General features: G+C 40.0%; 1 protein-coding gene across 4 annotated transcripts in view; it reads left to right on the top strand.

The window, feature by feature from the left end:
* PRKD1 (protein kinase D1) overlaps positions 1–25,806 on the top strand; it is a 168,215-nt gene that overhangs the window by 103,656 nt on the left and 38,753 nt on the right. For 2 of the 4 annotated variants that reach the window (XM_038756614.1, XM_038756612.1), the window contains exons 2-5: positions 227–365; positions 13,362–13,493; positions 15,608–15,768; positions 19,356–19,379. In XM_038756614.1, coding sequence (XP_038612542.1) covers positions 251–365; positions 13,362–13,493; positions 15,608–15,768; positions 19,356–19,379 — 432 coding nt within the window. In that variant the 5' untranslated portion in view covers positions 227–250. The remainder of the gene's footprint in view (positions 1–226; positions 366–13,361; positions 13,494–15,607; positions 15,769–19,355; positions 19,380–25,806) is intronic. The other 2 variants (XM_038756615.1, XM_038756613.1) reach the window with 1 other exon arrangement.

Here is a 25,806-nt window from a genome sequence, read left to right as displayed (position 1 = left end):
TTTGCACATTCATCATCATCAATGATAATTGAGTGCTTACTGTGTGCAGAACATCATGCTAAGCACTTGGGAGAGTATAAAACAATAGAATTGGTAGACACGTTCCCTGCACACATACCTTTTTTATACCTAATTTCAGATTGAAGACAACTGTCTCTTGTTAGCAAACTGTAGGGTCAATGACAGAATGATGATATTAAATCTTGTTTTGTATTTGCATTTATAGTTTCCTGAATGTGGGTTCTATGGAATGTATGACAAAATCCTGCTTTTTCGCCATGACCCTACCTCAGAAAATATCCTCCAGCTGGTGAAATTGGCTGCTGACATCCAGGAAGGAGACCTCATTGAAGTTGTCTTGTCGGGTAAAGTATACTTTTTTTCTCTTTGGTCACCTAATCATTGCCAGAGTGATGAACCAGACCTGACACATTTTTGCTCAACCTGGAAGACAAATGAAGGAGGATTGATCATTTTGCCCTTTTCTTTCTCATGCTGCCACCATGGATGCTTTATTTCACCTAGGAAATACCAGAGTGATGGGGTAGGAGTATAGGTGCATTGATTAGATGATAATAATAATAATTTTTAAAATATGTTATTTGTTAAGCGCCTTACTATGTGCTAGGCAATGTTCTAAGCGCTGGGGTGAATACAAGAAAATCAGGTTGGACACAGTCCCTGTCCCATGTGGGGCTCACAGTCTCAATCCCCATTTTACAGATGAGGTAACGGAGGCACAGAGAAGGTCACACAGCACCCTGGATTTCCTTCTCACCTCCCTCTGCCAAGGGAAGCGCTTTGCTAAGCCTCAGTGCATGGGTGAATTTGCACTGGGTTGACTAACCTATCATTGTGGGTATTTTTGGTGGTGGAACCAGCTCTGTGGTTCTGGAACAATTATATGGTATATATTTGTCCCCCGGACATCTTTTTATAGACCCATTTTTCTCTGATCCTTGCTAAGCAACAGTGCACATTTCTGGAACAGGGAATATCACAGGGCAGGGCCTTCCCATCTATCAAGGAAACCACCCCTCAAATGGAGAGAGGTTTAGTCAGACCTCAGGCTCCTTATATCCTTAGCAGCCAAATTCCAAAGCCACTGACCCAGCCCAATTTAATTCCTGGAGAAGATACAGAGAAAGACAACTGAGATGTTCAAGGGGATGGATTAGCTCCCATCCAAAGATAAGGTGAATATTTTAAGACTCAAGTCTGGAAAGACAAAAGCTGCGCCAGCTATACATTGTGCCATCGAGGAGACTAGGAGACTTCATCCCACCCTGCCTTCCACCGCCCTGGAGGGGAAGAGAAAAATGCCCACATAATTAGGCCTCCACAAAACCCTGGGAAGACTGTGGTTACTGTGGTGGTACTATGACTTGGTGTATGTCTTGAATTCTGAGCCCTGAGGAACCTGAAATTCTGCTCCTCTAGGCACAGTACCTTATTGAATTAAATTTGATTTTATGTATTCAACTGTGTTGTGTTTTAAAGTTCCATCATCCCTGATGTGTCTATCTCAAATCCCTTCTCCCTCTTGTACTGTAAACCCACTAAGGTACAGGGACCATGTCTAATTCTCACCTGTGTGTTCTCCCCCTGTGCTTAATACAGTGCTCTGCACACAAAAACATTTAATAAATATGATTACTATTAAGTGCTTATACTATCCATTATTATTGTTATTATTATTACTTCAGCTGTGAAATTCCTCGGGAGAGATCATTCAGTTATTCCTGTGCTGTCTTGGGTTCTATACAGTTGAAATATTTTCCTTTTATACCTCCTCAGCTGTTCTGAATCCATGATGAATCCCTATGCTGGGATTCCCCCAGAAGCAACGTGACAGCTGGAACCCTAAACAGTAGACACAGCAGACAAGTGACAGAGTTGGGATTTGAACCCAGGTCCTTCTCATTTCCAGGCCTGTGATCTATCCACTCAACCTTGCTGTTTCAGATTACCATACTAGACTCTTGGCAGCATGCAATAAAGTTAGAAGGCATAGCCGTTGGGGAATTTAGTCTAATGAAGGAATTGCTCGGTAACTCTTCCCTTCCCTCTAGTGACTTCTTATGGATTGCTTACCCACAAACTTATCCCAACCCCACTTGAAGTTACTGATGTTTGTATTCCACACAGTTTTCTAAGGTAGTGCAGTGGAGTGATTTACAGACAATAGGATCCTCAGTATAATACTCTGCTTTCTATAAGCTACTCTTCATACTGTAGATGTTCATTGCTCTGCTCAGTGGAGAGCTCTTTACATAATAGGCACTCCAGTTCATTGTTCTGCACACAGGTGTACAATACAGTCCTCTGCATTCAACAAGCACCCAGTACAGTGCTTGCCCACAGGAGGCACCCAAAAAAGCACTCTTGGCATGCAGTGAGCATCCCGTTCAGTGCTGTACTCTCAGTAGGTGCTCAGTAAGTGTAGTTGCAGAGGATTTCTTGAAGTTTTTAAGCTTCTCAAAAGCAGGAAGACCTTTAGAAAGCGTTGTCACCAAATGTTTGCCCGAGTGTAAAACTGCTATTTAGTTTTTATTAAAGTGCTTAAAAATATCTCAGTTTGAGTTGGCATGCTTGACAGTGTTTCCTTTTGTATTGTTGCAAGCAGCAAAAGCTTTCGTTATAAACATTACAGCTCCACTTTTTAGTCATCTGCTCTATTTAAGTGACATCTCAGTGAAGCACACACACCTTACATAAATATACAACCTGTGGGAAATGTTCCAAGCATCTCATAATTTGGAGGGCAGCAATTGGAGCACCATTTCTCTATAAAATGCCATTGTTTTTGATTGCTTTAGATCCCAATTTGGCACTTTCACTAGAAATATTCACTTCTATGAAGCTGGGAGAAAACATCTTAGTGTTTTAAAAATCTGTGCTATGACAGGTCCCAAATGACTTCTGGAAATGACTTTTAAAAGAAGTGGAAATACAGTGTCTAATAAGTGCATGTCGCTAAAGTTTATTTAAGCCTCTTTTGTTTTCTCAAAAACTCTGACCTCATGCTAACCACCTCAGAAATACATAATGCATTTTGGAATGGTACTCTCTGAGTTTGGTTAGGCATTTATTCTCAGGTGTTCTGCCTGCGTTGGCATGCAAATTACAGTCTTCTTATATAATATCCAACAAGTAGAGCTGTGGGAGTTTTACAATTTTGTTATGCCAAACAGGGAATACATTAAAATGTTCTGTTTTTTTCAGGTTAAAAATACATTTGCTCAGAAAATTGCGGGCATGATCATCTGAAAGGAAATGGAAAAGAACATGTGGGGCCCTAAAGACTTTGCATGTTTGATTTCTTCCAGAGTTTCAGAGTTGGTGGGTTGTTAGTTGGCTTGGATCTGGAACTCAAACTGGGTCATTCACAAAAATGCCTGTTTGCGTTTAAGGGCTAGCTTGGGTTCAGAAGGAGGGGTGATGCAGGTAGGAGGACGCAGAGTATGTATACATTTCATACACTTTTTAGAAATTTACATATTTTTATACTCCACTTCCTCTAATCTGGAATTCACTGTAGTGTCTGTCCCCTCTTGTTCGATTGTAAGCTTCTTGAGGACAGAGGTTATGTCTACTAACTCTATTGAACTTTCCCAGTAGAAAAGCAGCTTGGGCCCGTGGAAAAAGGCCAGGGCTGGGAGTCAGGAGAATTGAGTTTTAATACTGCCTCTGCCCCTGGCCTGCTGTGTGACCTTGATCAAAGCACTTAACCTCTTTGTGCCTCTGTTTCCTCAACTGTAGAGTGAGAATTAAATATCCCTTCTCACTCCCGAGACTAAACTCCCAAGTGGGACAAGGACTGTATCCAATCTAATTATCTTGTGTCTATCCTAATACCACATTAATGCTTAATTTTATCACTGTTATTATTCCCAAGCACTTAGTACAGTGTTATGCCCACAGGAGGATCTCCATAAGTGTTACTAATTAACTAGGGAATTGGCTTAATTTCTTCTCAAATTGAGAAATGAGAAAGCTTTGCAATTTACTTAAGGTCTCATTGCCCCATGCAGCTGAAAGTGGGGACGCTTCTGCTTCTGCTGCTGGTGATTCTGAGGTGGGTGGATTTCATTTGTTCGTTTTCCCCCATTCCAGAATTCTCCAATATCAACTCTGCTCCCAGCCATCTGGAATCTCAGGGTTACTGCTGGGGAATGGCATAATGGCATACCCACTGGAATAGAATGGGCAGCCAAGTCCCCCCGCCTCCCCAACTATGCAACAAAGACCTCAATGCTGTAACCAGTGTTGCACTCACTGATTCATGAAGCAGATGAGGACACCATACAGAGATATTACAGAGCTCAGAGTGGCTGGGCAGTCACTTGGGAAATGGGTAAAACCCGTCATGCCTAAGGAACAAACACATCAAGGGCATATCCCACCCAGAGTGGGAGGCCATCTTTTCTGCAGTCTAGTGACAGGAGATCAGAGTTAGAGGGAACGGATCTGGGTTTTAGTCCCAGCCTTACCACCAACTGGGGCCTCAGTTGGCTTATCTGTAAAATGGGTGAAACAGCCAAAATTATAGACATGAAGGAACACTGAGTTTTTTTGGGGAAAAAGAGGGCCATGTTTGGGCAAATCATTGTTTTGATCTTTTGAAGTTGTCTTGGGCCAGAAATTAGTGGGCACTGTACATGGAGCCCAGGGTATGCATCAAATGCACACAGGTCTGCACTGTGTTCAGTGACTCAGTGGAAAGAGCACGGGCTTTGGAGTCAGAGGTCATGGGTTCAAACCCTGGCTCTGCCACTTGTCAGCTGTGTGACTTTGGGCAAGTCACTTAATTCTCTATGCCTGTTACCTCATCTGTAAAATGGGGATTAAGACTGTGAGTACCCCGTGGGACAACCTGATCACCTTGTAACCTCCCCAGCGCTTAGAACAGTGCTTTGCACATAGTAAGCGCTTAATAAATGCCATCATTATTATTATTATTATTATTACCACAACTACTGCTACTAGATCCACATCAGTGCCACAAGTTCAAGAGTCACCTTTTTGACCCTCTGATACCTGAGCTCATCATCTGGGTGGAAGTAGGATCAGCTCGGTGACAAGAGCTCCCCTTCCCTCCACTCCCTGCAGTCTTCTGAGGTGCCAGGACCACTGACATCAATAATCAAGGGAGATATTCAAATCAATCTATCAATCATATTTATTGAGCGCTTACTGTGTGCAGAGCATTGTACTAAGCGCTTGGGAAGTACAAGGAGGAGAGCTCCCCAGTCCTGGGTGCTGGCTTCTACTAGCCCCCAGGGGCACCCAGAGCCTGCCTGGAAAATCCCATTGTGAGTTCACCTCTCCAGCTCAAAATAGTTATTGATGATTATCTGAGACAATCAAGTTTTGGAACATATTTAGGACTCAGCAGATGTGGAAAAGCTCCAGAAGTACACTGCCTGTTAAACTAAAACTTCTTTCCAAGCATTTTCTTCCAAAAGAAGACAGATGTTTCCCATTGACCGTAAAACAGTTATGCATAGCGATGCAGTCGGGAATATTTCAAGCTCATCATTATTATGGTGGGCTTTTAGTTTGGTTTTTTTCCAGGCTGTCCAGTTTTCATCTGGTCAGTCCCTTGTTTGATATGTCCAGTATTCTTGATGGCCACCAGCTTTGTGAAATTCCGTAATTATCTGCCTCTGGTGTTTTCCACTCAATCTGTTTCCCTGGGACAAGTTTCTTAGTAAGGGAACACTTTCTATCCTCTAACCAATCACTGGTATTGGTATATCACTGTGGTAAGGGCTTGGGCAGTTACAATAGAGTTGGAAGACATAATTTCTGCCCACAAGGGGCTTACAGTCTAATAGGTTTCAACAAATATTTGTTTCATAATGGAGTCTCTGCTGTCCAGAACTAAATAAATAATACCGTAAAAGAGCTTACTATGTGTCTTGGCACAAGATGGTGATAAATAATAATTGTGATATTTAAGGTGCTCACGGCATACCAGGCACTGTACTAAGCGATGGGGTAGATACAAGCTAATCAGGCTGGACACAGTCCCTGTCCCACATGGGGCTCACAGTGTTAATTCCCATTTTACAGGGAACTGATGCTCAGATAAATTAAGTGACTTGCCTAAGATTACAAAGCAGACAATTTGCAGAGCCAGGGTTAGAACCCAGGTCCTTCCTTCTTACTCCTAGGCCCGTGCTCTATCCACTAGGCCAACCCTGCTCCTCTAAGGTACTAAGAACACTGTACCAAGTGTGGGGTAGATACAATACAAGCAGATAAGACACAGTCCCTGTTCTACATGGGGTTCACAGCTTAAGAAAAATATGCTAGAGTAGTCTTTAGCTATTGGGGAGCCACCCATAAATAATGATTAATGTTGTGGATGGCTATTCAATCAGGGAGGTAAAGGTGAGGCTTCAAAGACAGGATGTTAAGGATAAAACAGGATTTGGGGGAAGTCCAGGTATTTGCAGGAATATGCTGAATTTTAATCGGTCTTCCTGGGCTAGTGATATAGAACCTGAATTGGACCCTGAAGTATAGTTGATTTTTGAAAATGATTTTCAAGATACTGCTGTATGTAATAACTCTCCCCACTCAACTTCAAATGATTGTGCAGTCCCACGGAGACATTCGCTTGTTCAGACTAGAGAGACAAGCCTATTAATGCAGCATGGATTTCTCCTTGGGTGTAAATAATGTGAGAGGGAGTGTCGATCCCAAATTAATCTTTTCAAGCCACATTCACATGCACAAACAAGATCTGATATCAGTATCATCTTTTGAAATAAAGGACAATTATAAGTGTGTGTTTTATATTTATATATATATATATATATATATATATATGTATGTGTATATCTGTGTGTGTATGCATAAGGGCATTAAGTCTTCATTTTCAGGTTTAATTGGAGAGCTACATAAAGCATGTTTATTAAAAATGAGAGAAAATAGAATCCAGAATGCTTTTCTCTGAGCCTCTATCTTGATACCTGGCTGGGTGATGCAAAGTTTTCAGGATGTTATTTTCACCTAGCAAAACACTCATGTAGTAGGTTATCTAAGATCCAGCGCTATGCTGCTCATTAAATAGTTGCCCTCAGTTTTGAATAGAACTTGAATTCTGAGTTGACGTTAGAGCCAAAGTTACATGCTGACTACTGGATTTTAATGGCTAGCCCACTGTTATCTTGTTGGCTGTTTCTAGGTATTAGAAATATCCAATTTGATAGTAAGGATTCTTTTATGAAGCAAAGCATGGGCTAATTATGTTGGGGGAGTCAAGGTGAATATAAAGGTTCTCAAATGTTAATACAAATAGGTGGGGAATACATTTTTTCTCTAATTCATTCATTGTTTAACTGGATTCAATATAAAATGGGAATTATTCCTGGGTAAAATAACTCAGTAGGAAATCTCGTCCTTTGCTCTACCCCTTGCCATTCATTACCACTGGGTTTTTTCCAGGGTAAGAATGCTGGTTTTTCCAGCAGCAAGTGATGAATCTAAGAACCTTTTTAAAGATTATGAGGAGGCAAAAACAACCTGATAATTGGATAGTTTATCAAATATGGCTTATGGTGTAATTTCACAAACATCTTTTTGATTTACTGAAGCAGATAAATTCATGTCAAATATTTATATCATTCTATAAATGGTATTTAATTATTCATCTATTCATCTATTTCATCCTACATAGTCTTTCTATTTTACTTTGTATTCTTGTTCTCCCTCTTGTTCCCTCTATTTGTAAATAATGTGTGCCTATCTGCTTGCTCCATTGGATTGTAAAATCTATAAGGGTAGGGGACATGCCTTCTTTTACATCTGTTGGATTCTTTCGAGCACTATAATATCTATATAATAAGGAAGAACTGATTGAATCTTGGGTTTTCCCTGGAGTGTCAGGTGAACTTTGACTTAGCAGTCTTCATCATTCAGCTCTGTCAAAAGTAAAGAGCTCTCACATTCCATGAAATGACTTGGGGAGGTGAGCAATACCCTCTCTGAGAGAAACTTGAAAGTGGATCAACAGTAAAATAAAAAGGACTTTGGAAAAAAGGTGGAATAAGAATAAAGATCTAGCAGAGGATAAGAACCCAAATTTTTTATTGTTGGAATATAGTTAAATTATATGTATACTTCTTGATTAAACTCAATGTGATGTAATGAAATTGGACAAACACTTTAGTTCCACAAAATTATTTGTTTCCAAGGATCAAAGACCAATCAATTGTATATGAGTGTTCATGGGTGAAGAACCAGTGTGACCCAATGTGTTCAGAAGACCTGGGGAATTTGTATTCTGGAAGTGGAATTTGGTTCCATTGGCATTTCTACTTGCCCATGATCAGATGCATTTCATGCTTCCAGGCCTGAGATGCTTGTCACTGTTTCCAGGGGCAATCTGACTCTGACAGTAGTTGGTAAATCTCTCTGTTCATGTCACAAGTCCTGAATGCTAACTGTCCTGTGTGAGAATGGAAACTGGCTGAAATCAGAGCAACTTAGTTCCATTTAGTCATTCAGTGTTTACCGGAAGGACTGGGAGAGAAGTAATTTCCTTCATAGTGGAAGCTCTTTCTCTTATATTTTGCAGAGGAAACAGACGTCAGAGAGTCTCCAGAGACCCCTGCTTCCCCTCCTCAAGGGCTGGAGTTTTACACTGGAAAACAGTCTTGTCTCATCTTTTGTTTTCTCTTAGTCTTTAAGCGAAAATGAAAGCAATAGGAGGGGAATCTCTAGTAACCATTGAAAGTAACATATCTTTCCCTTCCGAGCTGGCACCTCTTCCAAAACATGAATGAAGCCTTTGATCATATTTCTAGAAATTCCAATCCTGCTTTGTGCTCTTGTTCTTCCTTGGGGCAAAGATTGGCTTAGACAGCTCATTACTGCTGGAGTTAGAGAGCCTACGGGGAGGATATTGTACAGTATTGACTAGTAGAACATCTACAGCATTCTCCAAGAGAGGCCTTGGTAATGAAGGATAGAATTTGTTTTCACTGACTATAGAGAGAGTAGTGATAGTATACAGGCCCTCTCAAAAACAGGGAGAGGATCTCATCATCAGTAATAAATCTTCAGAAATGAAGTCCAGCTCTCTATTTCTGTCTTTTATTTAAATGCATATATTTAGTATTTCCGTAATGCACAAGTTTTTTTCTTATTTATATGGTATTTGTTAAGTGCTTACTATGTGCCAGGCATTGTACTAAGTGCTGGGTTAGATACAAGCTAATCAGGTTGGACACAGCCCATGGCCCCTATGAGGCTCACAGTCATCATGCCCATTTTACAGATGAGATAACTGGGGCACTGAGGCCCAGTGTCACACAGCAAACAAGTGGCAGAGCTGGGATTAGAACCCAGGTCCTTCTGATTCCCAGGCCCATGCTCTATCCAGTAGGCCATGCTGCTTCTCTAGTAAATGTAAGTTTCATAAAAAAAAAATTCGGGGGGAATTAGTACAGTCTTCTCCAACATTGGTCTGTCTGTATAGATTATGAAGTTAGGAGAAATGGTTCTGTATTTTCATATGTTATTGGTCAAAGTATGCATGCTATAGCTCGAGTGCTCAGTGTTACATTTGTGAAGAATGTAAGCCCCCCTGACATTCTATTAGAGCTGAGTATATATTCAAATCTTCAAATTGAGTTATTTTCTCATGTACACTGGAGCAGACAATATTTTGTGAATGCAGCCAGGTCATATCTAAAGGCACAGATATGAGTACCATCCTTTGTATTTAATGTGTGTTTTTCGTATGTATTTCATTTATACCAGACTGCCTTTGTATTTAATGTGGGTGTGTGTTTTTCATATGTATTTCATTTATACCAGACTGCCTGCTTATATGAGAGAAGGCGAATATCACAGTGCTGCTTCATCTGAATCTCTGGGACTCATTCAAACCTCTCTATTTTGGCTCCATAACTTAAATGAACTTGAATTGCAGCATTCATTTTGTTTTCCTATGCAACATTATTATCTCTGAAGTGAAATTTTGTGATTAGTAGCGACTGCATGCATAAACCTAGCTAATGTTGATTTCCCCTAGGATGCAGAACAGATAAATTCATGATGAATGGATGCTGTGGATTGATTTCAAATAAATGTGAAATCTTAGAGTATGACACAGGTTTTATTTTTCAAATGTATTTAATTATTCTAAAGTTACCAGAAGAATATTAAAATTGAACTTTTGAAATATGGCATTTAATAAGTTGTGTGCTAAATGTTCATGAATGTTAATTCTCTTCAAATATTAAAAACAAATGTATTTGCAGTAAATTTTTCTCGGCACTGTCACTTTTCATGGTTTAATTGCTTATGTCTTTTCTGGGTAATTTAAAAAATGTCTGAGTACACTGTGATGGAATAGGTGTGGAATGGTCTAATTATGGTGGAATGCTCATTTTCCAGGGTTTTGTATTTACCAAAGACCATTCAGCTGTTCACCACAGATATAAATGAAATAACAGTGCTGTAGTGGTAACTGTATGAAGGCTTCCTTCCAAGAAACTGAGAAGTGCCTTTCTGGGTAGACTTTGTAAATGAATGGTAGTTGGTAAAATATTGATAACCTAAAAATATTGAAAGGAGGCCTAGGATTCTACTTCCATATTTGATAGTCACCTTATTAAGGTCAGAGTTGGGACTATTCTTTAATGAATAGTCCAGATGCCTTGTACAGTAGTTGGCACACTACCCCACATCACTTACATACATATTTTTTATTTGTAATAATATCGGTTTCCCCCTCTAGACTGTCTGCCCTAGTTGTGAACACGGAACGTGTTTCCCGACTCTGTTATATTGTACTCTCCCAAGCCCTTAGTACAGTGCTCTGTTCTCAGTAAGCACTCAGTAAACACAATTGATTGACTGTGCTTTGTTCCCATTGGAAAGTGTGGCCATGTTTAATATGAAATTGAATCATAGCAAACCCTTTTAGCGAAACTTAAAGTTTGATCCCGGGCCCCCTGCTAAGGTCATCTTTTAGATGGGTTTTCACATCACTTAGCTCATTTTATCCTCACTATATGCCTGTCTGGGTACTACAAGAGTACAGCTGAGAATGTGAAGACACTGAGAGGTCATGAGACTTGCCCAAGGTCCCATGCAGACTGGGACCTTTGTCTCCTGACTCCAAGATGTGAACTCTTTCCGATGGGTCAGTGTCCTATTATGACACTGTTGTGCCTAAACCTTCCACCTCCATTTCATGGTGGATCAATAGTATATCTCTGAAGATGAAATACTTCCATTTTAAATATATGGTTAGCTTACAACAGAGAATTTATGAAGCCATTGAAATTTTATTGTGCCAGAGTCCCTGCTTTATTCAGGTGAGCATCAAAAAACAATCTGTACTTTCCCCCCAATTTATTATTGCAAAATGGAAACGTTCATGTTTGCATGACAATTATTCATTAGTGCTTCGTCTTCAGAATATGATCTGATTAGCGTATCATTTGAAATCAATTGCAAATTCTTAGCAAGGCCCTTTTCATTCTTAGTAGTGCTTTGAATCATGGAATTATAATGAATGCAGCAGCCGGCAACCTGGTTAAATAGGATGGATTTTAAACAGCTGCTGGAGCCCAGGATTTTATTAAAAACTGTAAGGATTTAAAACAGGCCTTCTTTTCACCAAAAGACTACTTTGCAAAGCTTTCCAGTCCAGAATCCAGATAGTTTACAAATCTTGTCATGCAGATTAAAACCTTCTTTCATTTTAAAGTACATTCATGCTTCATTACTTTAAAGAGGTTTACATTCTATGTCTTAGGATAGACTTGCATCTTTTCATAAAGGACAGAGACTGAAGAAACCCCAGTTGGTGAACCAAATTATTTACTTAGAAGAGACAAACAATTTTTTGAGAAGTTAAGATAGTCCAGTGGAATGCTAGGCAGTTAACTCAAAATTTAAGGCTGATTTTCCAGTCTGTGGTTATCATGATCGTCTCCTATTTTCCATTTTGAGTCACTTTTTATTGGTCTTTACCTTATCCATCTTCAAAAAACCTCTCCTAAAGTTTATTCTGGGAAGCTTCCCTCCAGTAATTCACAGAACCCCAAATCACATCAGCCATCCTCAGCATTTATACATTTTAAGCCCAACTTCAGCTCTTTATTTCACTATGTGTATTTGCTGCTATATTGCATTATTTATTCAACTAATTCATCCTGACATATTCACATTCCTACTTCTTATGTTCTTGTTTTTCCTTCTGTTCTTACTATTATAAACAATTTTTGTCTCTCTTTATCCCTCATTAGATTGTACACACTGTGAGGGCAGGAAAATATGTCTCTCACTTTCCATGTTACCATCCTCAAGCTCTTAGTCCAGTTTTCTGTATTTCATTCATTCATTCAATCATATTTATTGAGGGCTAACTGTGTTCAGAGCACTGTACTAAGCATTGAGCAAGTGCTCAGTAATGACCATTGATTGGTTTATCATGAGAAATAACATGGGCATAGAAAGGAGATGAAACTCAAATTTCACACCAGGGGAAAAACATATAGAGGTATATCATATTGTTCAACTCTAATAAAAATAGTAATAACAATCGTGATACTAAGATAATCAGGTCAGACATAGTCCCTATCCCATGTAAGGCTTCCAGTCTAGCAGGAGCGAAAACAGATATTTTATCCCCATTTCACAGATGAGGGAACTGAGGAATGCAGAAGTGAAGTGACCTGTTCAAGATCACCCAGGAGGCAGGTGGCAGAGCTGGGATTAGAAAATGGCTATTTGGACTTGGGTCTTTGACCTTTAGGCATTTAATATTCACCTCACAATCAACCCAACATCACTAATTTGTATATCTTTAAATTATATATTCTAAATTACTTAGATTAATGTCTGCCTCCCCCTTTGGACTGTAAGCTCATTATGGGTAAAGAATGTATCTTCTAATTTTATTGAATTGTACTCTCCCAAGAGCTTAGTACAGTGTTCTGTGCACAGTAAGCATTTAAATACGACTGATTTGATTGATACTCTGGCATGCGGTACTGTTCTCATTTCACTCAGAAATGCTGCTTCTGGATGAGGATGCTATCAAGGAGGGCAACCAGCCCCCAGTCTCCCCATAATCCTGACACCAGAATTCAGAGCAGGATGGACTAGCGGTCTGATCCAGTGTGATATTGCAAACCGGCCTTCATTTGTATGCTGATCAGCCTCTCCTGATATTTATTTAAAGTTCTGATGACAGTATGATGGGGGAAGAGTTTGGAATGAATGGCTAAAATGAGGTTCAGAAGTTATTTGTGAACTCCCTTTATCTATACTGCCTCTCTTCTTCATAATCACACACCTTTCATTTCACCTTGCTGTTGTTTCCGCAGCTTCAGCCACCTTTGAAGATTTTCAGATCCGGCCTCACACTCTGTTCGTTCATTCCTACCGGGCCCCGGCTTTCTGTGACCACTGTGGTGAGATGCTTTGGGGGCTTGTACGCCAGGGACTGAAATGTGAAGGTAACGGATCTTCTTCTCAACATCCAGAGTTTCATTTTATAGGTTCTTGTGTGCTTTTCCTCGATTTCCCTCGGCCTCCCGACCACCTTTGTTTTAGAAATGCCCGACAGATTATACTCAAATCCTGGCTGAAGGAATCACACTCATAGTTTCAGATATGTGGCCTGCCTCCTTACCATTTGCAAAGGTGCTTGGTAACACCACAGAGCTGAAGAAATGGCCAGGCATATGGCAGCTCTTCGTAGGTCTCTGGAAGACCTGGGATGTGGAGCCTGCTGGTGAGATTCTCTAGTTAAAACGGAAAGGTGCTGGGAGTGTGAGGAGGATGAATAAGGATGTGGAGGGAGAGTTTTCTCTTATGAGAGCGCCTTGCTGCAAAAATTGAACACTAATAATTTTTTTTAAAATTGAAGTATTTTTTATATGCCAAGCACTGGGATAGATACAAAATAAGCAGATATGGACACAGTCCCTGTACTACATGGGGCTCACAGTCTAGGAGGGAAAAAAAGGTATCAAATTCCAATTTTACTGATGAAGAAATGAGGCACAGAGAAGTTAAGTGACTTGCCCAAGATCATACGGCAGGCAAGTGGCAAAGCCGGGATTAGAAATCCCCCGGTCCTGCGACGCCTAGGCATGTGCTTTTCTACTTGGCCACTCTGCTTCTCATTGGTTGAAATGTATTAGTCAGATATTCACAATTATTTCCGTCCTTTCTTGGCATGGAATTTAGCAGGTGGCCCTAGAAGCATTTGGGCTTTTGTACATTCCCTTTAGTTTTCACTTAGGACTCTTGAAGTCAATTAAAGTCATTTTTCTTTGCATCATTGGAATACTATTAGTGATTTGTGCAAAAACAATCTAGATAACTGAGCCCTAAAAATATACAATTAGGTAGTCTTCTATAGTTGTCTTGTTATGCTTGGTTTGCTAGATTTAGCTCTATATTTAATCTTGTGAACAAATGCCAGAAAGTATACCAGGTCACTAAATGTTTTTATCATCCTCCAGAAGGAACACACATACTAAAACAAATAAAAACAACATTCTTTTCTCCTTATATTTTTGGGCCATTAGGGTACTCTTGTATCCACAACACAATGGAAATTTATATAAATGTTGGCTAGCATTAGTATAGTCTGTAAAAACCAGATGGGAGGACAGCAGGATCTACTGCTGCTAAGGGCACCCAGATGGCACATTATCTCACCTTGATCAGCTGTCTCACAGAGCCAGTTGCTGGCTTCAGGGGAACCAGGTGACAGTGAGTGTGGATGACTCGGTGTAAACCATGACCAATACTGGAAAACCAACTCAAGCATATGTCCTGCTGCTCAGAAGGTCATGAGTTCTGATCCCAGCTCTGCCACTTGCCTGCTGTGTGACCTGGGGCAAGTCACTTCCCTTCTCTATGCCTCAGTTACCTCATCTGTAAAATGGGAATTGAGACTGTGAGACCCATCTGGAACAGGGACTGTGTCCAACTTGATTTGCTTGTATCCACCTCAGCGTTTAGTATAGTGCCTGGCATATAGTAAGCACTTGACAAGTACCATAAATATTATTATTATTATTATTATGCCCTCTTTGCCCCTAAACAAACATCTTATGCAAATGAGTCTTTCCAGGATATTGGTTATTTTGTTGCTGATGAGGCCACAGCAGCTTTTGGTGAACTCTGGGTATCTGAGTAGCCAGGGATACACTGTTCAACCCAGGTTGAAGAGGGCCTAGAAAACATGTCCTGAACATTGCCTGCTTCACCCAAATCAAAACATGCTCCAAAAAGACCTCCCCTGGTGAATTTTTTAATGAGATCCCAAGATGACCCTTGGTCCACCTTTGAGACAGGCTCATGGTAGGTAAACTCCTCAGATTCACGAAGGATTATGACAAGGATTGGAGGTCATGTAGAAGATTTGCTCACTCACATCTAAATCCATTTCTTTAACCCACTGGAAAAGGTATCAAGGCATTCAACAGAGAAATTTGATGTTGGAGAAAGCTTTAATAGTTTTAATAGTTTAATGGTTTCAGTAGTGAAGCTGGGTTACTGTATTTCATTTGGCAGAGGCCTTTCAGATAACTGCTGTCATTTGTCTCCTTTCCAGGATGTGGGCTGAACTACCATAAGAGATGTGCATTTAAAATCCCCAACAATTGCAGTGGGGTGAGGAGAAGACGGCTGTCAAATGTCTCCTTGACAGGACTTTCCACTATCCGGACATCATCTGCAGAGCTCCCATCCACTACTTCAGATGAAGCTCTCCTGGTATGATTTTTACTCTCTTCCAACTGAGAAATTGACTAAAGATAGACAAAAAGGACAATGGGTGCTATCTTTGGATTTAAATTTTGGAGAGATCATATTTGTTTAGTGTTCACCCGTGGCTCCTTAAGCACAAAGGGGTAGTCATTCTTGTCCATGAAGACAAACTGATGTTGTAATTCTTGCCCATGTCTTGCACTCCACAGCGGTTACCCAGGCAGAGAACACACATTATTGGAAGAAAGTTCTCTAACTGCCAGTTCCTTCTACCCAAAACATGTAGTGAAAACACACATTACTGTGAACTCAGTGTATCTGTTGGAGAAAATACTTTGGAAGAACACAAATAGAAGGCTGAATAGAGACATGCTTGTCATTCATATTTTAATTACTGTGCTATTTAACTATCTGCCAGCATTTATGCAGTCAGGGTTTAACTATCTGCTAGCATTTATGCAGTCAGGGTTGCCAACTTTTCATTTGGAGAATTGGGACAAAAAGGAGGCTGGGATTTCAAAGGGGAGGGTGAGGATGAGAATGGGGACAGGCTTCAAAGAGCTATTTGAATGGCTAGAGGTTTTGCATACATCCACACTGTTTTACCCACAGGTCACAAGACTAATAGATTCTTGAGGAAAAAAAAGTGGTTAGATTCTCTTCAGAATATTTTATCAGCCAATAAAACTTTTGAAAATTGCAACCTGTTCTCTGATTGAGAAAATTTGATTCATTATAGGATAAGCACATAGTTATGTTACGTTATGTTAGACTGTGAGCCCACTGTTGAGTAGGGACTGTCTCTATATGTTGCCAACTTGTACTTCCCAAGCGCTTAGTACAGTGCTCTGCACACAGTAAGCGCTCAATAAATACGATTGATGATGATGATGATGATGATAAGGATTGGTAAACATTTTTATGGCTGTGTTTTCCAGAAACATGGACTGAGTTGTTTTTTTTTTTTTAAAAAAGCAACTGGAGATATTGGCCTCCCAGTGTGGGGCTATTATAGGAATTTATTCTTCCGGTACAATAATTTTGAAATTATTTTTATACTCATTGTATAAAATGTGCATGAAATATTGTATTGAAAATGATGGCCTGAGCCTTAATTTTAAATGTTAATATCTTTCCCTGTATAAAAAGCCCCTGCCCACTTGATTGGCTCCCATTCCCAGTTGTTCCTGGGAATTGTGGACCTATTCCTTCTGGGAAGTGTATTTCACAATGTAAGGTTTCATTTTTTCTGCTTCCTTTCAGTCCTTTTTCTCTATCTCCAATGGGAGAATAAATGACAAAAACAGCCATGTTCTTGACAACAGATAACCAATCCCAGGGGCAGGAGAGGGGTCTCTGATTCACCCATCGAAGCCATGCCTCTGTTCAGCAGGGACTATAGATTTTTGAGTGAAACCAAAAATCCAGAAAAAGAGAAATATTATGTAAGCCATTTGGGCTCTTCTTTCTCCTTTAACATCAAGTGAAAGGAGTGAAGGAACTCAAAAGATGTTTGTTGTCGACTCCAGGACTTTTAGAATGTTTGCTGAGGCAAGAGTGATATTTCAAGCTTAAAGTGTTTTTCCCATCCTGTATAAGAATATATTTGTGAATTTCATTTTCCCAAACCTAAACCAAAAGACAAAGTCCCTTGCTAGAGTGTAAAGTCTTTAGAGGCAACGATTAGATCTGCCTATTTTTTTGTACTTCCCAAGTGCCCAGTACGTTCCATTGATTGACAAAAATCCCTAATTGCAGAGTCATTTGGTAAATGAAGAAGTTTTCAATAGATGGTTGAGTGCATACTTTGTGCAGTGCTTGGGAGACTACAGTAGAGTAGGTGGACACAATAGGTATGGAGAAAGTTCCTTACTCCTCTTAACCAAATATTGGGCATGTCCATGATTTTCCCTTTGTGCTTGTATCCTGACATTAAATAAATTTAGAACAACAACTTTCCATCCCCAGCAGAGTTCACACTGTCCCAGTAATCATGAACTATGCTATGGAATACAGCACAGCTTTGAATTAACTAGAGGCCATCTCCAACAATTGTATGTAAAATAGCAGTGGAAATATTGACATAATAGTGGACTAGATGGAATTTTCTCTTCTGAAATTTGTAGTAACCCATGCACGACATTTTTTCTATTTTTATCCTTTCATTAATTTTAATTGGTAGTAATGTTCAAAATGTATTTTCTTTAGATCAAAGCACAGAAATATTGAAGTAATTGAGAAAAATAATTCTAATGTTATCTTCCTAATTCGAATGGCATCTAGTTTGAGTTTGACTTGAGTGCAAGTGCCAAGGACCTGATATTGAATGTAACCCTCCCTATGAAACTGGGTTATTTACTATTGGTGTTAGTATTCTACTCCTGGGCTTCTTACTGTACAGGTTAAACCTTTGAAGATACTTTCCAAAGAATGATATCCTATCATTCCCTTACACGTAAATCAATGGAAAGTCTTCTTATAACTGATCATTGTGTTTTGAGTAAGTTCCCTCACCATACATGGTTATGGAATTTCCAAATAAACTGACTTGTTTCATGAGATAGTGATGAAATAGTTGAGGCTACCAATTTACAGTGAGTTATCTTTCACTTTTGGCACTGCTTACCCTTTCTCTTAACCTTCTTTGCTTGTGTAGCAGTCTTGGAGGATTTAAAAGATTGCTGTTAAACTGAGCAAATAATCAACTTTGCCTTTCTGATCTTTACTCTTCTTTAAACATTGAAAAGTCTGTAAGTTCATTACTCAATTAGATCTCCGAAGAGGGTAGATTTTCTTCAACAATTGGGAAACGTGTGCATTTTTTTTGTCATAAAAACAGAAACCTTTAATATTAATATCTTTCCAGAGCATTTAATGATGTGGAGTAGTTATAAGATCACATCTGTTTAACCTTCAGGGAGCTAAAAACTGGGAAATGTTTGAATGCTCCAACAATTTTGTTTGATTTTCTTTCTCTTTGAAAGAGTAAATATTTCTGAAGAAACCTTTCGTTTACATTTCTGAATAAAACCTTGAATTTGTAGAGCACTTCTGTTTTTTCAAAATACTTTATTTACATTATTCATTCACTTTGTCCTCAAGACCTCCCTGTGAGTTTAGAGAAGATGATATTTTTATTCCTATTGTACAGATGAAAAAAATTGGAGGCCTAGGAAGTGTTAAATGATTAGTCTGAGGTCACCCATTTGGCCAGTTGGTATTAGAACCCTGTCTACAGTTTATTTTCCCCCTTTAGTTTATATATAGTATGATTATTATCAGTGACCATTTTGATACAATGTTAGCTAAATTCTTAAGCTCTTGCTGAACAAAAAGATTCATATTTTCAGTGCCAGGGGAGTATTTTCCATTTGCTCTATGTCAAAGTGGACTCAAAGAGAATATAGAATTTACACAAAATCAAGATTTTGAACTGAACTGAACTGGATTGATATTTACATTTTCTTATCTTGTATGCCTTTAAGTTGTGAAAAGACAAGTAGCTTACTTTTTGCTGACAAATAACCCTGTTTTCTGTCTTTCCTTTTTTATTCTGCCCTATCCCCTGCCTCTTTTCATTCTTCATGTCTCAGTTTCCCGTCAGCCCCAGTTTCGAGGTATGTACTAACTTTACCCAGGAATTCATTTAACTCGCATGGTATATTCAGGATCTGTGAGCAAAGCAAAAAGATTCTCACCAGGTAGAAATATTCAGCTCTCCATCCAAGAGGAAATTGTATTTGGCTGTGTTCCGAAACAGACAAACAAAAGATTTCCTTTTAAAGGTTCTAATTAAATAAGGTGGAAAAAAATTGTTTGGTAATTCTGGGGCCTATTTCCTTTCCATAACTTAAATCTGTAAGAGGTTTAATAATAAAAAAAGACAAGCGTTTGGATGCCATGCTGTAAAACAGTGCTTAAAACAATGCTCTTCTGTGTGGTGGCTTGGCAACCAAAGCCAACTGTTTTTTTCCATTCGCAGCTGTGGTGGCATAAAGTTTGATATGTTGTTATTTTCCCTTGTAAAGATACAATCTTCAGATTCCACCCTAACTTCTCATTCTAAGATGCTATTGTAGTGGAAGTGCCTCTAACTACTAAAACTAATTAAAAACATAACCAAAACATGTTCTGCTTGAAAAGGCAGTTATGAACTTGGTCACATACAAGGTCCAAAAGTTTCCATGAACAAGGGCCATGCATCCAGTGGATAGACTGACCCAGATGGTGATTTTCCTAAGATCATGTTCCAACTTTTAAACTGACGATTGAAAGGCCAAAGTGTACCCTTCATGGAAAAATCTGGGTAGAGAGGGACAGCAGCTATGGAAACAGTCTGGTATGCCAAAACATTTGGCAGCAGGGAAGACTCGGCATCTGTCTGAAAGGCACTGCCTCTCCCCTACCCCCATCCCGAGGGCATCTAACCTCTGCTTGTTTCCTTGCTGAGAGGATGTGTACCGGAACTTCTTAATGGCAGAAAAATGAAGGAGAATTTGCCTCGTTGCAGGTGATGATGCCTCAGTCCATCTAGACAGTAAAATGGTTGAAATGAATAACAGATTGACCCCAAGCAAATAGCTAAAAATCAATCATTGACATTTTCCAAAATTCACACGTCCACATATATCCCTTGGTTTGGGTACCTTAGAGTTACAGATGGATATTTGGATCCATTCTATTGGATATTTAATTTACTTTATTTCCAGTATGCTAAGAAGAAAGTGAAAGGTGAAATTACACCTCTTTCTCTCCTTTCACTTTCTTTCCCTCTACCTTTACAAAGTACCTCCCTCCTCTTCTGGCATATTCTACATATCCCTTCCCTTTTCATTTCTCTCCTTTCCCTTTTCATTCTCTCCTTTCCCTTCTTCCCCTGCATCCCTCATTTTCACTCAAATTTCTGTCCTCAAATGCTCAAATATTCAGAAATTTGTTGTCTCCTTCCCAGGGAGTATCCTTTATGACTCTCGAAGCCCCCTAACAAATTTGTTCATTCTTCAAATATGTATCCCTTCCTTATGATTCATAAAGCCAGAGTTAATATACACATTTTGTTGCTCATATGCCTTTCCTCATTATCATTTGATTGAGGCATATGACTTCCACTTATCAGGTGGATATGAAGTGGAATTTGCTTTTGGGGAGGTTCAACTCCTCTCCATAGTGGAAGATTTTAAATTCTCAGAAAGCATTAGTGTGCTGATGATTATTTTGAGGACTAATTGGCACCAGGTTTGACATTTTAAAATTGAAGCCAAATCACAATTGAAAAATCAAGAAAACCATGGGTCATGCGATCCCCCAACCTGTCCTGCTTCAAAGACTCTAAATTCCTTGGCAACTACTATGGTTGGTTCCCTTTATGCCTAGAAGGCCCTGTGGTTGGGTCAAGAATTTTCCATTACCTTTTATAGATACTAGGTGGAAGGCTTTGGATTTTAGTATGAATAACATGGTTTGGGGAATGCCTCTAAAAATGGTGAGCTGGAGTCTCATGCTAGAAGATGCTTCATCAACACTATAATGTCACGGCGCTTCACGTCAGTTTACCAATCAGTGGTATTTATTGTAATCAGCATTTGGAAAAGAATACAATAGAATTAGTAGACATACTCACTGCCCTCAAGAAGCTTATACATTTACCAAACTTTTACTGTATCACATTTAATGATCAAGGCTAAAAGGAAGCAACCTTGGCCATCTGCTTTCCTAGAAAACTTTCCAGAGGATGATTATTGACACCCTTGATTAACACTAGTGTTTTAGTTTAATGAAAACTTCAAAGACCAAACTGAAGCTAGAATAGAATGTTGTAGGATCTGTCCATTGTCAGGAATGCTGCATGCCCCGGGTGACATCTTCATATCTACATAGACTTGTTTTGGCTGTTGAGCAAACATAGAAAGCTGTCTTGTCTCTGAATAAAACCGCAACAGGCTATAGTGCCCAGTAAATATTTTCCAGGGTAGTGAGAGTGGGTTTAGTCAGAGAGGCCTGAGTTGTTTCATTTATGTTCTGGACTCTTGGGAACTCTGGTGATTCAGATCAATTGAAGAGTAAATTTTCCATTTAAATCTGCTTCATGGGACATGCACACTGCTGGGTTGGCAAAGTAATGCAAGCACTTTCTTACAAATGATTTTTTAATTGAAAATGGGCTCCATTCATCCTTTCCGGCTTGGGATACTGATTTTTATTCTCTTCTGGCTTTGGCAACTCAACTTAAGCCACTGGAGATGGGGTATATAGACCAGCTATGAGTCCCAGAGGGGGCAGTCTTTATCCCTTAAACACTATTTGTCTCTCTGGTTAACATCACTGCATTTATTCCCCAGATGACCAGGATCATTTTAGGCCATCAGTGACACTGAAATGGGAAAATTTGGCTCTTAAATGTAAAATGCTCTCTACCAAACTGCCTCTTGAAAAATGAGGGGGATGTAAACTCTGGAGTGGATTTTCCCCCTTTCACGTTAGTGCTCCCTTGCCTTTGAGTGCTGAGAAACTCCTTACACTCCCCTCCCAGATTTTCATTTTAGCAGCCAGTAAAGCAGCTTCTTTCCTCTGCTTCAAAAACCATATCAGGAAATTTCCACTGGGGGAAAGATATAAGGTTAGGATGGGAAAGCAGAATGGTTAAGATGGTGACAGACCTAATGGGCCATCTCTGGTTGCATGCAGCCACAACTCTGGCCATCTTTCAATATGACCATCTTTGCTGGCTGTTTAAAGTTGGCCCTAAGGTTGCTGAGGCTCTGTGTTGGGTGCAAGTAATCTCTGCCACACTGTGTGCCTGTAAAAACTGCCCCAAACTATACTGTTGCATTTTACCCTCAGTGCCTTGTGCTGCTTTCTGTCCTTCCTCTTGGTGTCACAGTCTCCCCAAGGCCACTGCCCTGAGACAGTACATAACCAAAACACGCAGAGGAAATAAAGGATATGGTTCCTGTCCTGGAGCACCTAAAGAAGTCTAATGCATCAGTAACCCAGGAGGCTCTTCCAGTTTCTATTCCAGTCTCCATTGCTAACTTCCTTGATAAGGCTGAATAAGGACAATCATTTCTGAGTACTCCACATCATTCATTCATTCATTCGTTCAATCATATTTATTGAGCATTTACTGTGTGCAGAGCACTGTACTAAGTGCTTGGGAAGTACAAGTCGGCAACATATAGAGATGGTCCGTACCCAACAACGGGCTCACAGTCTAGAAGGGGGAGAGAGACAACAAAACTAAACATGTAGACAGGTGTCAAAATCGTCAGAACAAATAGAATTAAAGCTATGCACATCATTAACAAAATGAATAGAACATCACCAATCCCTCCCCATTCTGTTGCCCAAAGAATTGAGGGAAGTGAATGGCTCTACATTAGCCAAGATGAGGGTATTATCTGCCAAGACTGAAGGGGAATAAAGGATGATGAACACCAGTATTTGGTGCATAATCCACTCCAGTTTAAAAATGGTCATTTCTAGCATTTGAGGCCAATTTAAGTATGCAAATTGATGGGGCTATTGCACAACAGAGGCAGGACAAGTGGACAAAACAAGGAGAAGAGATACATCTTTTTCCTGGCCCATGGTGGCCTCTTTAATTACCTCTTCGACAAGGGGCTGATATTGTCTCACCCTTCTGCTAGGTATTTAAGTTGCTGCACTGTAGCCCCTCAGTTCACTTACAGGACAGGCATGATGAGCAGTTCCAGGTCAGTGGAAATAAAAGCATCATCAAGTTACAAAAAATAATTTGAAAATGAAAACCCCAACCCAAACAGCCCCACTTGATTTATAGGGTGTGGAGACAAAGGTGTTTCTATATGAGCCAATGGTCTCAGCAGCCTCTGGCATGGCTGTTACCACTACAGTGTTGTGCTATGAGATGGAAAACTGCCAGCTCCCCCAAGGAGAGACTCCAGTGTTCACAGAAGGACTGTTGAAAGAAGATGATTGTTTCTTTTTGCTTCTCACAGACGGAGCATTCAAAGCAGCATTTATTGGTGTAATGTTGTTGCTAGAGAGGCGAGTTAGATAATATGTTCCATGTGGAGGCAGATTGGAAGTGTATTATACTTAGAGAAACCTCATTTGACTGTACTGTATCTGCTTTTGGGGAAGTTGAGATGTCCACCTGCCCGCAGTTTTATGGATAACTCATGTTGTGTCTGTTCACTATATGGCAAATAAAACACTGGGAACCAAGTGTTCCTAAGAGAGTTCAGAATTAGACAGGGATGAAGTCAAGCCTTGGTCAGGAGTGCCAATATTTTTACTGGTAGACACTCTCTACTTCATCTGAGTCATACTTCAGTGGAGGGGGTGGAGTGGGAGGGAAGCAATATAGGGGGAAAGAGAGAGGGTTAGGTGGAGGTGAATAGCCTATTGCATTGCTGATGTATGGAACTGTACCCTTTAAATACTTAATATTCATCTGCCCCACAGCACTTATGTACATTTCTCTAATTTATTTTAATGTCTTTTTCCCCCCCTCTAGAGTGTAAGGTCTTTGAGGACAGGGAATGTGTCTACCAACTCTGTCACATTGTCCAGGGCTTAGAACAGCACTTAACAAACACCATAATTTTTATTATTGTTACTCTCCCAAGCACTTGATATAGTGCTCTGCACACAGTAAACGTTCAATAGTATGTTTGGTGAAAGAATGTTCCCAGTAACTTCCTCCCACATCAACTAAGACCTCTGGCAAGTGTCATTTTCCCTGAATTCTTTCCTGAAAGGCATTAGCAATGAATGTCCAATGTTTACACATACTCTTTTGATAAAAGGTTGAACATTTTATACTGACACAGAGTTGCTAAGTTCAGCAAACCTAAAGTACCAAAAAAAGCTCAATCGCCTTGAAAGCAACTATCGCTCGGTTTGACATGTGCGAGGGGGATTAAGGTTCAGGCAACAGCTAAGAGTTAGGATAGGAGAAAGTGTTTGAGTTAGGTTTAGGTATTGTGTGAAGGTTTGGTTTAGGTAGTTTATGTTGGATGACTCTGAACCATTTGATGGGCAATTTTAGGTGTTTGCCACGACCTCCACCTGGCCTGCCCTCAGGATTGTGGGTTTTTTAATGCTTCCCCATAAGTATTGTTCAGTGGAAGCCACTTCCCCTGCAGCCAAGTGTAAAATCGGCTAAAGGGAAAAAGCCAAGCGGGCTGGCGGGTGGTTTCTCCCTTTCCCCGCCCAGTGTTGTCCCAGACATAAAGGATGGAGTCAAACTCTTTAGCTGCCAGTTCTCTCTGGGTGTAATCACTAGGCAAAATTCTCCCAAAAGGAGCATGCACACAGTTCAACAACCACACCCTTCTGGAGGGAGCCTTTAGAGACCATCTAGTTGGTAGGGTGGGGAAAGTCAAAGATGAAAGATCCTCCCCTGAGCCTTTTGTCATTACCACTGGAGTAAAGATTAGCGTTGTATAATTCTAAATGTCGAAGGGATCCTCTGTGGAGCCAGTATCTTTGACTAATAATGCTGCCTGCCTTAGTCATTCAATTTCTGCTTTGACCTCTTGGCATCACAAGTAGGATTTGAACAACTGCCCGAAAGGAAAATATCACACAGCGCTTTTCTGTGGTATTGCGTCTCTTGCACTCAAGGAGGAAAATGCTTGGAAAGATTCAGCCTCTTTATTAGAGGCCGAACACAGCCCTAAAAGACGATGCCTCTGTGAGTGCAGATACATAATTTAATTACATAGAAACATGCATGGAACACATCGCGCCATGTACCATGTAAGAAAACTTTCCCTCGGATGAGCCTGAATCTCAATTTATCTTGAAATAAGGATGATTAACCCTTCCATAGACTTTATCTGCTTTGTCTTTTAACTGCAAAGAATTAAGCTATCTCCACATTTTCATAGTTCTTTGCTGTGAGCTCAATTTTGACCCATTAGGCAGAATATGCTTTGTTGGGAATTGTTACAGTGATCTGCTAAGTGCTTTAAAGCCATACTGGCAGCTGGAGTTTCCATAGTGTAATCTAAGCAGTCATTGCCTGGTAAACTTCCAGGCTTGCTGAGTCGATGACCT

This window comes from Tachyglossus aculeatus, chromosome 14 (genome assembly GCF_015852505.1).
Source record: "Tachyglossus aculeatus isolate mTacAcu1 chromosome 14, mTacAcu1.pri, whole genome shotgun sequence".
Taxonomy (NCBI): Eukaryota; Metazoa; Chordata; class Mammalia; order Monotremata; family Tachyglossidae; genus Tachyglossus; species Tachyglossus aculeatus.
This window is presented reverse-complemented; position numbering and strand designations above follow the sequence as displayed.